This window comes from Arachis hypogaea, chromosome 11, assembly GCF_003086295.3.
Source record: "Arachis hypogaea cultivar Tifrunner chromosome 11, arahy.Tifrunner.gnm2.J5K5, whole genome shotgun sequence".
In the NCBI taxonomy this organism is placed as follows: domain Eukaryota; kingdom Viridiplantae; phylum Streptophyta; class Magnoliopsida; order Fabales; family Fabaceae; genus Arachis; species Arachis hypogaea.
The window spans coordinates 19,204,778-19,222,431 of NC_092046.1; the positions used below are offsets into that span (position 1 = coordinate 19,204,778).

A 17,654-nucleotide genomic window follows, 5' to 3' on the forward strand; every position below is an offset into this window, starting at 1 on the left:
AGTTACATATGTTTTTTTTCTCTTTAGGGTTAGATATTTTATAGAAATAGTATACAAGTTTGAGATTAAAAGAAAGGATAAATCACACCCATAAATAACACGCTCTCCGCACTGTACTTTTTATATTTCAACGGAAAAATGCCAACAATGTAACTTTTAGAGTTTAAGTAATGAATTAACATTGCGGTCAAGGGTAAAGATAGATTATTAGGGCTGGAAAAAAAATTATTACTCCTTTACAATTTAAAATACAGTTAAAAACACACTGAATCTATGCTATACTGGATGACAGGATTTTTTTTTTTACAGAAATCCTCTTTGCCCAAATTATTAGGTTATCATAATATGCTACTTTATTTTTTTTATTATTACTGCAACTCCCCAACCGGTGCCTCATTGAGCCACAAGAAATGAATGAAGTCATATAACTTTGCGCTTACACTAACCTGCTCATAAACGAGGAAAAAGGAATTCAGATTCAAAATCATTCAAGAAGAAAAAAATAAAATAAAATAAAATAAAATAAAAGAGAAGCATAGAATAGTTTCTGTGACCTTGTATGGAGTTGGATTAAGCCTCCTCATGTGATCAGGTCGCATTTGTTCAAGTTGCTGGATGCATCGCTCCCTAATGTCCCTTAGAGTTGGCAATGTTTCCCGTCTTTTATCTTCAAAATTAAATCATTAAGTTACTTAATTGCATATCTGAAATGCAGATGAATGAATGCTCATAAGCCATTTCAAATACTTCTGAAAACCCGATAACACATGATCATTTCATTTCAGGTGTGAAATGATACATTTGACAACTGTATCATTGCCATATGAGAGAATATCTTTCATAAAATTCTTTATTGTCTTAGCTTATGGTGTAACAGCGTGTAGCAAATGTAGCATGCAAACAAATTACAATAATTAATAAGAAATCATTGAAGTGGAAAGAAAATGAGGGGAGGAAAATGGACAAAGCTTCACATTTCAACCTCTATTTCCCTCCAAAATCAAAACTCAAACATAGCTGAGCATGCAGAGAATTATAGTTATCAATGACCATCAAATTCATACCAGACTTTTGGTAATTTGTTCTCACCTGAATTACCAGGCCAGTAGCACCTTAGAAGCTCCTCAACTTGCTGCGGCACCACATATGCTCTCTTGGATTCTTGGAAGGGATGGCGGCACAGGATCCTTTCTCCCACCTGTGAATTATAAGAATAACTAAATAATGTTTGTGCCGCCATTTTTTAACTACACATGGCTAGCCAATAGGATTAAACCATAGTGTTGCAAGGGTACGAGACAATTCAATAATGCAAGCTTCCTGATCATTAATTGATTTTAGACTAAACTTGCTGATAGTCCCTCAAAGATACATGTGATATGATATCAATTGAGTACTCAAAATATTGTAACATCAATTTACTCCCTAAAGAATTCATGTCATATCAATTTAATTCTTAAAAAGATTTTTTACATCAATGTAGTCTATGAAAAAGACACCAAGTAGATATCATATTCGTTCTTTTAAGGACTAAATTGACATGGAATTTACTTTTTTCAGGGACTAAATTGATGTAACAAATCTTTGAAGAACTGAATTGATGTGATGTATTCTTTTACGGACCAACTTAATGTCAAAAATCCTTCAGGGACTATACTGAAGTCGCATGTATCTTTCCGGAACTAAATAGATAATTTAGTCTTGATGATTTATATTATTCAACAGAGTGTAGAATAGCCACTGGATATGGATTTACATGAATGAAAGTTCACTATCAATAACTGCACAGAAAAGGGGTATTCTTTGTCCAGCTCCCCCTAAGGTAAGGCTGGACCAGAAGGGACCTTATCAGTGTGGCAGAGAGAGGAGAGTAACTCAATAGATAAATAAGTACAGGCTTCAACCTAAACATTACAATTTTCTCGTTCTTGTACTAGAACCGGGTTATTCTACCCAGGGAAAAGAAAGAATATAGCATGACCCATAGTGTAAAAAAAATACCTTAGGAGATGGTTCGTTTTCCCCAGTCATGATGTCTACCAGGGGATAACCTTCTTTACCATACAACCTATAGCTTCGCTTCTTACATGGAATAGAGACCTAGATTGCAGAAGGAACAGAGAAAAGGATTATAATTGACAATCAACATGTGATTACAATAACATTTACAATTCAGTCTATTCAAACCTTTGACACATCTTCAGAAAGTTTGATACGAGGCTGATTATTTATTTCAACCAACTTGAAAACTACACCTAAAGCAGCTTGAGCATAACATGTGACCAGGTATGTACCAATTCCAAAGGCATCAACCTCATGACCCTGTAGAGTAAATCAAAATCAAATGGGAAGGGTAGGATGATCAATCATTTACCTTTGTTAATTTTTCAAGACACAATAACCAACTAAGTCCCATTATTGAGGCCAGACCTGTTGTTAATCCCCCCGCCACTTTTTTCCAAATCACTAGATAAAATTGTTTTCATTACGCGTAATGATACTTGCACAACCAATTTGGGGTAAACTTTACACACCTAAGATCTAAAGGTAGAGAGAGTGGCTAAGTGAGAATCAAGTGGGGTCTATAATTAATCTAATGGTGATAAAGTTGGTGTGCAAATGAGAAACACCTCTTCGAACGTGAAGATATCATTTTCCTTCCATTACATCATCCACTCTCACACAAACACAAATAAAACCAATCAGAGAGAGGATATCTTCTGAAGAAAGTAATGTCCTCCATATTCTCTTTAATAAGTCAGCATTACACATTTGGATTGAGAACTATCACTTATTTTGCCAGTAGACTCACCAAAGAGACTAGATTTTTCGATTTGGGCTATCTGGCTGGGGGTTACGGTCTATTCACCTTTAACTAGTTTTGTTTAGTTGCAGATTAAGGACTGGATAAGTCAAAAAGTAAATTGAAGGAGGCAAATCAGATAGTATACATAATTCCTGAGCACTTATTATAGTAACCAAATGTCCAAATTCAATTCTATATTATTAACATCATCTGGAGCTAGGAATCTAGGATACAGCTTCCCATTTGATAAAAAATCCTAAGTTCTACACTTAAATAACGTGGTTTTTAATCACACCTTAATTTATTGATCTTTTGGTTAATAGACAAAATATTTCTAGGACTTAAAGGTCCATTTGGAAGTTTTAAGGAGAATGAAGATGAATGATGAATTATGAATAATGAAATGGAATGAACATATTGAGGGAGTAAGATAACCATCATAAGATTGTGCCTCAATGTTGTAAAACATAAACCCAGAAACTGACAGATAACCGTGGTACACAAATATGCAACACTAACATAAGCATACTTTTACTCTTTTACTATATTACTGCATTTTATGCACACTAATTATCTCCACATACATGTTATATTATCAATTTACTAGAATTTATAATATTGAAAATAACTACTGTCAATCAACTTTTCATCTATATATTTTTATTTAGGAAAAAAGCATTAGAATAACTACCCACCCAATTTAATCTCTAACTTTTTAGGATAGAATTTACATTGTTGTAAACACAAAAATGAACACAGCTTAACTATTAAGCTGCTGAATAAATGGGCAGAAAGATACAGGTTCAAGTTAGTAATGATTACTTACCTGTTTGTTTAAAGCATCTATAGTTTCCTCATTGAGGTCATTACTAGCAGTGATAGCCATCTTCCCAAATTCAGGCACTGCAAATTCCTTCTCAATGGAGCAAAAGAACTTCCTTGCCTCACAAGACAAATATGCAAGGTCACCAGAGTCCAATCTAATGCCTACAGCTTTGTATCTGCATAGGAAATCATCCAAAACTTAAGTACTGAATGACAAGGGGGAATCACATTGTTCTTTTCTTTTCCTTTTTATTTTTTTCCCACTCCCCTTATTTCTTTTGTAAACAGGAAGAGGCAGGTTACTATGATACTATTTGAACCAACACATTATCAATTACTACCCAGTGCATGTAAGAAGGGATATTACAGTCAATTAACAGCTATAATATTTCATATTGAAAATAACAAACATCATAACAAGCCATAATCTAACTATAATGTCTGCAATACCTTAAGCTACATATGGTTTCGAGAAAACTATAAGGAAATATAGTTACACCCTTCCGAAAAGCTATAGTTTTAGGCGAAGGGCCAAGTACTCCAACCAGAACTATGTAGAAAATGATTTAAAACTTTTTACAAGGAGATAATAGCGGTAATAGACAAGAGAAACTCTCTCATACCCTAAATCCTGGAGAGCTAATGCTACTGCACAAAAATTAGGGATTCCACTTCTCATGACCTGTCAAAAGAAATGAAATTATCTCAAGAAATAGCTTGTCTAAGAAGAAACAAAAGGAATGAGCAAAAGAAATAAGAAATTTATGAGTTGCTTTAAAACATTATTAAAAATAATAAACATTGATGAGTAATATAATAAAAAGAAAAAAGAAAAAAAGCTTGTCCAATTTCAAATTTAAGATAACATTGCAATAAAAAAAAATTGGTATGAATTAGTAGGCAGACGTTGAAGGGTCAGATGTGTTAACAACATTTATGTCAGAAATAAGTACCATTGTATCACATCACTAAGATAGCATTTGGAAGGGAAATAGAGCTGAAAGACGAAAACTAAATTAAGTCAACTTAGTCTCATTCATTCATATTGCAGTTATTTGCCCTCAAAAATCATGCAAGCTGTGTGATTCGCCTGTCTCTCAGCCAAATCGATAGAGACCCAAGAAGAACTGATTCCCATCATTTAGCTTATAACAAATTCTTAGTTTTATTCTCAATCATTGCAGACTAAAATATAAATCATGATTGGGAAACAGATGCAATTCATAGTATCCCAATTAAAACATAAACATTCTGTTTTCGTTTCACGGAAGAAATAAAGGAAAGATAAACAGAAACAACACCTTAGCCTTGTCCCATTAGGTGGAATTGGCAAAGAAAGAGTAAGCAAGATACCATAAATCCAATTCCATACTTACTGGACATTGCTGGATAAAAGGATGCTCAGATGATATATATAATGTTTAAGAAACAGACTGTTGCAAAGAAGATACTTACATCGTATGTATCCACAAGGGCAAGAAAGCTATCTGGAAATGCCAGTGCATATGATGTGAATGCTGCCAACTCGCTTTGATTGGTCTCACCAAAAATGCCACGCAATGAACTTGACCACTGCACATTGGGAGCACGAATTAGTGAACTATGAATCTATGATTATATCACCTTTGATCTTTTAAGAGTGCATAATATAAAATATTCTAGCAGAAGAATTATTATTATTTGTGGAACATTTCCAAAGCAGAAGAGTATATTGCCCGTGACATAGGCATGATCTGAAAGACTAAAAGCATCTTTTAGCCACTGTACTAGATGTTGCTTTACATATACAAAGGCATAAGTCTTTCCATAACAGATTGCTATGCATACATTCATGCCATCACCAGTTGAATGTTTTCTTTTAATTTTCTTGGTCTTCTAAATAAGAATTCTTTAGTTATATTAAAAACAACAATATTTTAGCTTCCAAAATTCATGCCATAACAAACCAGAATAGGTTAAATTCTCTAGAATAATGCTAGCATATGCAGTAGTTAACATGAACATCTGTTGTGTGCAAACATTGACTTTTACATTACAGAGTTCATGTAAAAACATTTGATATGCACTGATTTAATAAAGAAAAGAGCCTACCATGTTTATATCTTGGCATAAACAATACAAAAAGAACTATAATATAAAGGCAACATTATGATCTAAATGTTTATATCCTAGTACCTGTATTTTGTTCAGCCATGTTTGAACAAGACTAACGAAATCTTCACAAGTACTTGAACCATCTTTCCTACTAAGTGACTTGTCTATAATCTCATCAAGGCTCTGCACATGACAGCACAGACAAGGTACACATAGAATTAAGTGAAATTATATATCAGGAAATGTGACAGGTCACATAAAAAATAATAATGCCAACAAAAGTAATCACATAAAGATTAACCTACCAAAGGCAATTCAGCTTGTTTGGTAACGATATTTATCAAAACAAACTAGATTGAAACTCCACCATTAAAAAGAAAAATAAACAGTTTAAAGTTTCATCTGCTGTAATTTTGCAGTTTTGCTTTGACTGCACATTGTGGAAGAATAACATTTATATCTATATTCCCACTTAACAGCAATTCTCCATTAATTATCATGGACTTCTGCACCCACTAAAAATTTGGAACTATTCTTTCACAAACTAATTGAAAGAGAGAAGAGAAAAAAGCTATGCTGGGATTGCCTTTGAAAAATCTCTTAAGAAATATCAAACAAATTTATAAAGCTTCAGTGAAATGGTTACACACCATATATGAGCTAACAAAGGCATGGGAATGAGTACCACGTAGGGGTATCCCAAATAACTTTCCAGCTGCAACATTGCTGATTAGGACACATGAAAACGTCACAGAAGCAAAGGTTAGAAACCTAAATAATAATAATAACAAAGAAGATCAACCCCCCCTTTTTTTTCTCTATCTTTGACTTTCTTTTGAGTGACCTACCCCCATATCAGAAGGTGTAGAGTGAGGCCTGCAACTGCAAGGGTGACTTTCCCCTAATATTCCATATGTTACCATATTGTGCAAACACAATTTATGTGTTCAATTGGAAGCAGCTAAGCATATAATATTCACCAATATGTACACATGAACCTAGTTAGACTATCTCTCAATATTAGGATTAATTTACTTTATTCATCTGCAAACCGCGCCGATTTAGATGAACAATGAAAGTGCAAATGATCTCAAAGGAAAGAAAACAAATTAAGGGTTCCTCCAAAACCAATAGAAAACTTCACATGATAATGCTACATCCATCTCATCACATAATAATGACTTAAAATAGTAACAAAAGGAGATCAACAATAAAATGACATGTTGGTGATCAATTCAAGTTCTCTTAATTGGATTATCTGACTAGCCAAATAGTCATGCAAGGTTCTGTGCCATTTTTAACCAAGAATTCCTCGTCATAATTAAACTATTACATAGAAATGCTGGTATAAAAAGAATGTCATGATATTTTGATAATTAATGTTTAACTGCAATCTCTCCCCTTCATACAAGTTTCCCATTTCCCTTCTACATCTCATTCATTTTCATAATCGAGGTAATTTCTTGAATCTTGCAACATGATAGTTTTAATTTTGACAAAAGTGATTTTGGTTAGAGATGCCACTAAGCAGATTTAGCACTCCTGCAACACTAAACTCTTCAGACCTGTGATCATGGATTTATCAACATTGGAACTATACAACAAAGAGTCTACCATGTTGTTCTAAATGCTCTAATCAAATATTCCAGTTAGAATTATATTTGATGACATAATTGAAAACATATTGGAATATACTAACATTTTTTTAAATATTGTAGTTCCACGAAAACTCAAGAACATTAACTGTTAGAACTACATAGTATAATGAACATTTCCACATTGAAATTAAAAAAGCAAATAAATGCCGCTAGGAAATATAGGAAATAATTGCTTAATTGATTATTGATAGTATAATACCTGGTTGCATCAAATCCACCGATATAGCAGTACTTTGATGCACTTAGTCCCCCATCAGGACCCTGAGTACAATACAGTCAAAATGAGAATTTCATTTAATTTAATAAATACAAAAAGACAATTTTTCCTAAAATTACACATTCAAAAGTGGTTTTAAAAGACTTTGTAACCTGAGCCCTTCGTAGTCCAAATTCAAGTAGTGTTTTGGATTTTCCAGCAACATTACGGTGTCTTGCAGCATTTGTAGAAACTAATGATGCATAATTAATAAGATTCACAAATGGTGTTTCTAGCAATTGAACCACCTGAACAGTATAGAAAGTCAACGTAAGGTAAGAAATAAGTTGTCTAAAAGAAATAACTATATAAAAAAGCATTTAGAGTGGGTATTTGATGGTAGCATGTACTCACGGCAATTGGACCTTCAACTCGCAACAGGGGTATCTTAGGAAAAACAATGGATCCCTCAGGAATAGCATACAACTCAACATCAGAACAGTCAATTCCTCTGAGATAATCAAAGAATCCATCCTACAATAAATAATAGTTATCAATTATAAATAACTTATGGTTTATATATGAGGGTTCCATACTAGAAAATGCCAGCAGCATTAAAACTTTTAACAGAATAGTCATCAACCATGTTGTTTGAGACTTAAGCATAGCCCAATGCTATTATAAGAAACATTTTATAAAATTGTAAAAGAATGATAAATATCCCGTTAACAACCAACTGAAGAAATTGCCTTTGTCTTAAGTACTCACAATACAAATAGTTCTGATCTATCTATACCTATTATTGCCTACACAAGTTCTACAATCTAATTGGTAATTACTATAACTATCATTTCCTTTATTGAAAAGTCTTCAATGTAAATGATAACAAGAGAAAAACTTTACTCAACAACTAAGATGAAATCATCCTACTCAATCCCACAATGAAACATTAATGTCATGGCCAGGAAAATAATCATAATTTGGTCTACCTCACACGAACCAGGTAAACTTTCCCTGATAAAATTGATCTCATCCTCTATGAGTCTGAAATTAGCAATGAACCTGATGCATTCCTCCAAACCAGCAAAGACAGTATACTCTCCACCAAATGGATTCTTCCGAAAATATAAATCAAAGCTGAAATGAAATTCAAATCTTCTAACATAAACATACACCACCATGCATCTAAGACAAATTAATACTACTAAGTCCAATCTAATCTCCAAAATATGTTGATTATCCAGTGACTAAAATATAAACACTAACCCTAAAGACGAAACTGAAACTGTTCAATTCAGCAATAAATAAATAAATCATTTCGAGCTAACTCAGCAACCAAAACACCAAGCAACAAAAAGAAAATGCAAATTTATGCAAAAAAAAAAAAAAGAAAAGGTAAGAACACATACACAGCTCGTTCTTGATGCTTGCCAGCTTTCCAGTAAGCGTAAGCCATGGTGAATTGATAGAGATCCGTGAGCAGAGGAGTGACCATGGGATTCGTTGGTCCATCTATGGCTCCAACACCGTTCTCCGTCACCTCCATTCTTCTTTGGAATTCGTGTCTCTCTATCCTTGTTCTGCTTCCACGTTTGTTCAGTTGTCTGTGATGTTTTATTTTATTTTACTATTTTCTCTCTCTATTGGGCCAAACGCCCGGCGCTAGCTCTACTTATATAAAGTGAAATTACGAAGCGAGCGTGTGCGTGACGCAGAAATTAGAAGTAGAAACAAAGAAGAAAGAATTGAAGACTTAGAACTAAGACCGGTTTGAACTTTGAACGAGAACAAGAAAGAGCGTGAAGGAAAGACAAAAATCAAAGATTGTGAAATATAAGAGGAAAATAGTTAAGTGTTGTTTGGGTTATTTCGACTTAATTTCTAGACTAAAACTAAATAGTGGCGTGCGGATAGACACTTACCAACCTTAAACTTTAAACCCAATAAAACCTCCACGTCATCGTGCCAAACTAAGACCGGGTCTAACAACAGCGTTCAGCAGATCGGCAGCAGAAGGGTGGAGCGGCCGGAAGCATAGTGGAGCAAGGAAAGCAATTAGGCAATGTATGAGAGGCAGAGATTAATGGCGGCAGTGGTGAGTCTGGGAGGCTCAAAAAGTAAATGAAAAAATCGGTGATGGAAGGTTCGTATGACTCGAACGGTGGCGAGAGGCTCATCGACGGCGCCGCCGGAGAACTGGCCGGCGCAGATGAACGAAGGCTAAAGGAGAGAATGGAGAGAGGCAAGGTGCAGCCATGTGGGTGGAGTGGATATGCCAAAGAGAATGCTGTGTGAAAGTGTGGAATCGGATAGAGATTAATTTGATTTAACCGAGTGACTGAGCTGAACAATAGCCTTAATCCGGTTGAATACTTAAACCGGACAAGTTTATTTGCATTTGAATTTGTAGCGTTTCGAAATTTAACCTGATTGATTTTAGCCTAAATATGTTGGGTGTTTGGGCCGGATTCCAGGATCTAAGTCCTGCATACCACCAACAGTCCGGTTCAGTCTTTTGGGACCAATGTTAATGTCTCGTGACATAGTTAATACTCGTGGACTTAAGTTTGGGTTGTTGGGCGAATGGAATAAGAAGGAAAAAAAATAAAATTTTATAGTTAATAAATTTATTTAATGATTTTATATTTTTATTAGTGAGAAATAGATATTATAAGTTTTATAGTCCTAGCCATATACAATAGATACGTGTATCAACCCGTGTAATGTTGTAGTTAATGCGTTAAATATTCCGCTTGAAAAAAAATTTAACGTCTAAATCAATAAGAATATAAACAATATGTTCATGTGAGAATTAAGTTGAAAAATAATTAAAATATTGGAGTATTTTAAGAAATGATACTATGATCATTACTTCAGAAGATTTTATCTGAAATTAGTAAATAATTTCTTCCTTTATTATATGAAAAGTTATCTCACGTCAAAATCAAGAAGTCTCACCCAAATTAAATCGATTTGCACCTATAAATATCTCTTAGTGCGATTTGATTCAATTATTTGAGGAAAAACTATCTGATCTAATTTTATTTTATATTAATTCTACGGTTCGATTTGGTTTGATTTTTTTATTGAAGTTTGGATCATTTTTTTTATTTTTCAATTAATTTAAAATAATATCCTATTCTAAACTTCTATTCATCTGGTGTACTAAAATTAAATAGTAGAACAAGAAAAATCCTAAATCAAAAATAAGAAATCCAAAACAAATAATTATAAAAAAAACTATAATAAAAAACTCAAAATAGAACATACAATCAAAATCAAGATAAAATATTCAGATTCCAAATCCTAAGCAAAAACTCACAACCAAGAGCAAATAATCACAACCAAAAATTATAATAAATTTCTATTTTAATAATATCACTATTTTTTAAAAAAATTATAAACACATACAAATGATACCATATAAAAAAATGTATTATAAAAAATTAGAGCAACATCATCATTTCCCTATTAATTACTACTTAATATTTGCTAAATAATCTAACCTAATAAAATAATTCAATTTAAATAAAAAAATGAATCAGGTAAAATTAATAATTCTTGAGATAAATACTTTTTGCCCTTTTAAATATTTTTGAATATAAAATAATAATCTTATACTTTTGAAAGATATATTATATTATTATCACATTGTGATATGCTTCTAAGGCAGTACGTTGACTCAGACTCAATTTTCGAGATTACATTCAAGTTTTCACATGTTAAAATATTAATTAATTTACTTATATTTAAAGTTTTAAGAATTGGACCAATCATTAAACCATTTTAATTATTAGTTTATTAGTTTAACGGATCTAACTATAGTTAAATCAAAAAAATTGTTTTAGAATAAAATAATAAATAAATTATAAATAAAAAGAAGCTTATTACTAACTATAGTTGGAAATTTAGAACTAAGAAGATTAGAATTAACAGCATCATTCTACACAGTAGATATATTGTTATCCATAAATGTATTATTATGAGAATTGCTCTTTGATTAATATTATCATTTATAACTCAAATCAATAAATTATCAAAACAATCACAATCTAATCTAACTAAAAATCTAATGCATAATTAAATCACAAAATTGCATAACACAACAACAGTAAATTAGTATTACTCTCCCATTACTCTCCCAGCAGCTAAAAGCCTAAAACTAAATAGAAGTCATTCCTCTGCTCATCAAACACACTACAAAGCTAACCTCACTTATTACCATCTACTTCCCTTAACTTCTTAGAGTAAGTCCAATGCGGAGACCCAATTTTACTTTTTTCTAACACTAACAGGTTTTAACTGTTCGAACAAACTAAGAGAAGGTCTCCACACATATTTTTAGGGGAGCCAGACCCTCTGAGCAGGGACTTTGACAAGCCAATAATAACTTACCAAGTGGCAAGTTATTATTTAAATAAATAATTATATTAAATAAATAGATAATAATTAATTTAGTAATAATTATAATAATTATTTATATTAAATAATTAAATAATAATTAATGTAATAATAATTATAATAATTAATTATATTAAATATTGATATTCTTATTTAATTAATAATTTATTAATAATTATAATAATTAAGTAGATTAAATAATTAAATTTTTATTTAATTAATAATTTATATTAATTATTTATATCAAAGTTAATATTAAATATTATTTATATTTATATTATTATATTAAATTAGCCGTTGTAAAATTAGCCGTTAGAAACTAGCCGTTACTATGTTACCGTTATTATTAATAAATTAATATTTTGTTACTTTATATATACCACTTAGATACACTTCTATTCTCACACTCTCTACTACTCTTCTTCATCTTCTTCCAAGTTTACGAAATCAAAGTTCTGCTACTATTATTTTTTGTTCGAAAAAATGGATCCAAACCAACTCAACTCTTTCTTCAATTACTTACAAAACTTTCCTCAAATTCCAAATACCCAACAATCTCAAACCTCAAACTCTCAAGTTCCAAATCAAAACTTCACACTACCAAATACATTTCAAAATCCAAATCCACAAAATCTTTCTAATTTCAATTTTCAAGCTCCTTATAATAATCAATTTCCTATATTCCAACCGCAAAATCAAAATTCGCAAACACCCCATTTTCCATTTTCATCCATATTTAACCCCTCTATCGAAAATGTTACTCCAACTTCCTTGCCGTTTCCAACTCAATTCAGTGCATCAAGACATAACTCATCTGGTGTTGGTGGCTCTTCTAACCCATCCTCTCAGACTCCTATACAATCTAGTCCAAATTCGCAATATTCAGATTTTTACCAACCCTCGTGGATTAGATGCTATCGACCTCAATGATGATGATATTGAAGATCGGAGGCAAGATAGTATTCAACACTGGCATTGGAAAGAGGATGAGATGCTGATCAGTGCATGGTTAAATATTTTAACTGACTCTGTAGTTGGTACCGATCAAAAGGGAGAAATATTTTGGAGTCGAATTCATAGCTACTGTGTAGAATTTTGCTCCGACATGACAAGGGGGTAGTTGCATGTAAGAAACGATGGTATAAGATCAACAAGGCTGTTGCACAATTTGCTGGTTGATACGATCAAGCTAGTCGAAACATAAGGAGTGGTTCGAACGCTAATGATATAAAGGAGTTGGCTTATAAACTTTATTCCACACATTATGGTCAAAAATTCACTTTTGAGAGGCATTGGAACATGCTTCGGTTGGAGCAAAAATAGAGAAGCCAACTACCTACATAGAGTGGCGGCTCAAAGAGAACCAAGGTTAGTGCAACTGGAGCATACTCATCCTCATCAAATCCAGAAACACCGTTGGCTGACGAACCCGGTGTGGACTCTCCCGTTCGCCCACAAGGATCAAAGAAGAGCAAGCGAAAAGGTAAGGAAAAAGCACAGATGTCTGAAGATTTTAGCGAAAGAAAATTATTGGTTGTCAAAAAATTATCTCTCATGGAAGATATTAAGAATGTTAGAGAAAAGGAACTACTGGAAAGGGAAAAAGAAAGAGAAGAGGAGAAGGAACATAGAGCAAAGATAATGGCAATCAAAGAGAAGGAGTTACAGTTTCCAGCGGCAATGAAAGAACAAGAGTTACAAGCTCAAGCGGCAATGAAAGAACAAGAATTACAAACTCAGAGGTATATTAAAGAAATGGAGATAAAAGCAAAAGAAAGGGAAATGAAAAGGATGGCCAAAGAAAGGAAAAGGGAGATGGATATGCAAATACTTAATGCTGACACGTCTACAATGAGTGAAAAACGACGAGCTCTTCATGAGATTGCATGTGAGAAAATAATTGCCAAGTGGTTTACTTAATGGTTCCTTGTATTCGTAGAGTTATGTAGTATGTTCTTATTTTTATTGCGTATTACTGGTATGAGATGTAGTTTGTTTTATTTATTTCTGATGTAAGTTTTTAAATTAGTCAATATTATTGTGCCGTTATTGTTTATGAAAGTGACCGTTGCAAAACTAGCCGTTAAGTAGCCGTTGTAAAACTAGCCGTTAACTAGTCGTTAAGGTAGTTATTGTAGACACACTTATAAATATCAACTATCAATAACTCTTCAACTCCACTTTAACTCTTGTTTCTCACCTCGAAAGAGAACTAAAAATTACATTTCTAGATATGGCTAGAAATTTTGATGATATGTTTAATGAGGCTTTGTATGGCAAAAGAAGACGGCAAGATAACACACTCATAGATAATTGGATCGATGAGTATTTACTTGAAGATTCAGAAGAAGAAGATATCGATAGAAGATCTATCCCAATTACTCGTAGATGGATCAACAGAGATCGAGAAGCAGGACATGATTGCCTTTTCCAAGATTACTTTGCAGATGATCCGGTGTATAATGCTCACATTTTTCGACGGAGATTTCGAATGAGAAGACATGTGTTCCTTCGGATAGTAGACGCTCTCTCAAACGTCTATCCTTATTTCCAACAGAGGGTTGATGCAACTGGAAGAAGAGGCTTGTCGCCACTGCAGAAATGTACCGCTGCGATACGGATGTTAGCATATGGCGTAGCAGCTGATGCTGTTGATGATTATGTGCGCATAGGCGAGAGCACTACAATTGAATGCTTGGAAAAATTTGTTGAATGTGTCATTTCGGTGTTCGAAGATGAATACTTGCGAAAACCAAATCCAAATGGCGTACAACGCCTACTACAAATGGCAGAGGGTCGTGGCTTCCCTGGCATGTTGGGTAGCATTGACTGCATGCATTGGCAATGGAAAAATTGTCCAAAGGCATGGAAAGGTATGTACATGAGTGGTTATCGTGGGTTGCAACCATAGTACTTGAGGTTGTAGCATCTTCAGACCTTTGGATATGGCATGCGTTCTTTGGAGTTTCTGGTTCAAATAACGATATCAACGTGTTAGATCGTTCTCCAGTGTTTGATGACATTCTAAATGATCGTGCTCCGGAGGTAAATTATACTATTAATGGTAATAATTATACAATGGGATACTACTTAGCAGATGATATTTATCCTAAATGGGCCACATTTGTCAAATCAATCTCAAAGCCACAAGGGGAGAAACGCAAGTTATTTGCACAATACCAAGAAGGACAAAGAAAAGATGTGGAACGAGCATTCGGAGTGTTGCAAGCACGCTTTGCAATTATACGTGGTCCAGCTTGTTTTTAGGAAAAGAAGAAGCTTGCCAACATAATGAGAGCTTGTATTATATTGCATAATATGATTGTTGAGAATGAAAGAGACACTTATGCAGGAAATTTTGCTCAAGGCTTAGAGTATGATGATGTTGAAAATGGCTTATCACAACCTCAGTTGGGAGAAGAAGATTTTGCACCATACCATCAATTTCTCCAAAGAAATGTCCAACTTCGAAATAGGCAGCAGCATAGACAATTAAAAGAGGACTTGATTGAACACATATGGCAATTTCACAATGCTTGTCGTCAACTATAGAATTTAATTATGTTTTTTTTATTAAGTAATTTTACAAATTTGTGTAATCCCGAATTATATATTGTGTATTATTGTTATATATAAATTTATTTAATATTAATATCTTTTAATAGTGAATTATTTTTAAATTTAAATATTTAAATTACATTATTAAAAAAATTAATTATATTAATTTCAAGTATTTTAATTAATTAATTAAGTGGGACCACAACAGGGACTAAAGTTAGTTCCTCCTAATGGAGAAGAGAGAGATGCTTTGAGTTCCTATTTACTGTTTATGACGCAAAAACTGATGTGGAGTTACTTTTTATGACAGATGGGCCATAAATAGGAATTGGGATGAGTTCCCTACTGGAGATGGTCTTAATTCCCAATCATGGCCGTCTTCACATTCGAGGATGAAATCACCTCCCCATGCCCCCTGCCAAGCTTTACAATGCTATGAAGGATGCGGATTTAATCCCCCTAAGATTATTGATGACGTCAAGAGTGTTGATATATTATTATTATTATTATTATTATTATTATTATTATATCCTAAGTTAATATTCTAATTTTCGGTTTCAGCTGTCCAGGTGTCACAATCCCAAGTAATACTGGGTGAATCCTTTTTTTTCAACACAGGTGTTTCGCGGTCTTCCTTTGCTTTAAACCATTCAACCAGCTCATGCATTTGACTGTTGACAATTTGACTCTGTTTTCTGCTGTCATTCATTCCCGGTTTCAATCAAAGTATGGTACACAAAAAAATTTATCTACTAATATATATCCACTGACCCACTAAAGTATATGTTTCTTTAAGATAATTATAGTTATATATTTATATTTATATTTATAGTTAAATAATATAATGTATATAATATAATGTAATGTAATATAATATAGTTATATAGTTATAGTTATATAGTTATTATTATTATATAATTGTATATTATTATATAATTGTATAGTATATAATAATAATAATATATAATAATAATATACAATATAAAATATACTATTACTTGCTTGTAGTTTTTTTTTTATGTATTTGTTTATATGTATAAATTATAATATATATTTTATTTATAATTTATAATCATAATTTATAATTTATATTCGTCATTCTCCATTGTGTTCTACTGTATGCTTTTGTTTGTGCATTTAAGTAGAGCGATACTCACGGTGTAGGAACCCACACCAACTAGAGAAATACTTCTACCTTTTACAGAGAATTTCCACCTTCATGTCTAGGAAAGAATCTCACTATCGATTTGGAATGTCCTGAGCAACAATCGAAGAGGTTGATCATGCCTTCCACGTTGGGCATGGTAGCGATGAGGCCAATTTCAACATTCCTACCTTGCCAACCGACGTGATTTTGAAGATTTTTCTTCTTTCTGATGCAAAAACGATAGGAAGGGGGAGGTGTATGTCGCGCGATTGGTACGACAGATTGAACCGGGCGAATAACATGGTGACTCATTTCAAATCGGTTGGTGGGAAGGCGGTGGTTCTTCACTTGGACAACCCCCTGAGAGATGCTGATTGTGGGAGGCTTTCCATGTTTGTCTTTGAAACTCGTGTAGCCATTCCGGTTGCGGCTCCTCTGGAATGGACCTGGTTTTTCCTGGTGGGAACAGACTCCGGCAAGGTATATGCAAGATTCTCAATAGACGGTCGTTCGAGTTCATTGATCACTTGGGATCCGTTGGGTTCTTGGAGGTCTGTTATTGCTGATCCCGGGTCTGATGGTTACCACTATAACCATCGTGATGACTGCTCTGCTTATGCCTTTCTCAGCATGGTGGGTTGTGATGCTTATAAGATTCTCAGTCTGACGAAGAGTAATCTGGCAAGTCCTGGATACGACGTGCAGATGTATCTCTCGACTACGGGTCGGTGGAGTAGCGCTGTTCGGACCCCGCCAATGATCGATAGACTGAGCAGTGGGTATGCCGTGGTCAGCAGCTGGGTTTTTGGGTCAATTGTGAAGGTAGATTCACGAAGACACCGGTCTCCGTGGTTCGATTTGCAACTATGGACTCCGCGTGGGATGAGATAGAGATAGGCGCAGGCGCATATGTAGATCATCCCATCTTGATTGGCCACGATGATTATGTGGATTTCGTAACGTATGAGT

General features: G+C 33.6%; 1 protein-coding gene and 1 pseudogene across 2 annotated transcripts; one reads left to right on the top strand and one right to left on the bottom strand.

Moving 5' to 3' along the window:
- Window positions 1-91: 91 nt before the first annotated feature.
- On the bottom strand, window positions 92-9,995 carry LOC112720486 (nicotinate phosphoribosyltransferase 2). Of its 2 annotated transcripts, XM_029290139.2 has the most exons (15): window positions 8,989-9,995; window positions 8,569-8,716; window positions 7,994-8,113; window positions 7,753-7,887; window positions 7,583-7,644; window positions 6,376-6,451; window positions 5,807-5,908; window positions 5,087-5,203; window positions 4,255-4,313; window positions 3,633-3,807; window positions 2,188-2,322; window positions 2,002-2,100; window positions 1,090-1,198; window positions 555-667; window positions 92-446 (listed from the first exon to the last, which is right to left on the bottom strand). In XM_029290139.2, the coding sequence occupies exons 1-15, from the start codon at window positions 9,123-9,125 to the stop codon at window positions 369-371; spliced, it is 1,665 nt and encodes a 554-aa protein (XP_029145972.1). In that variant the 5' UTR covers window positions 9,126-9,995; the 3' UTR covers window positions 92-368. The 2 variants fall into 2 exon arrangements, with proteins under 2 accessions (XP_029145972.1, XP_072062670.1); XM_072206569.1 differs by lacking the exon at window positions 8,569-8,716 and having other exon boundaries at window positions 7,994-8,090; window positions 8,989-9,985.
- Window positions 9,996-14,234: 4,239 nt separating this feature from the next.
- On the top strand, window positions 14,235-17,576 carry LOC112721097 (uncharacterized; annotated as a pseudogene).
- The last annotated feature ends 78 nt before the right edge of the window (window positions 17,577-17,654 follow it).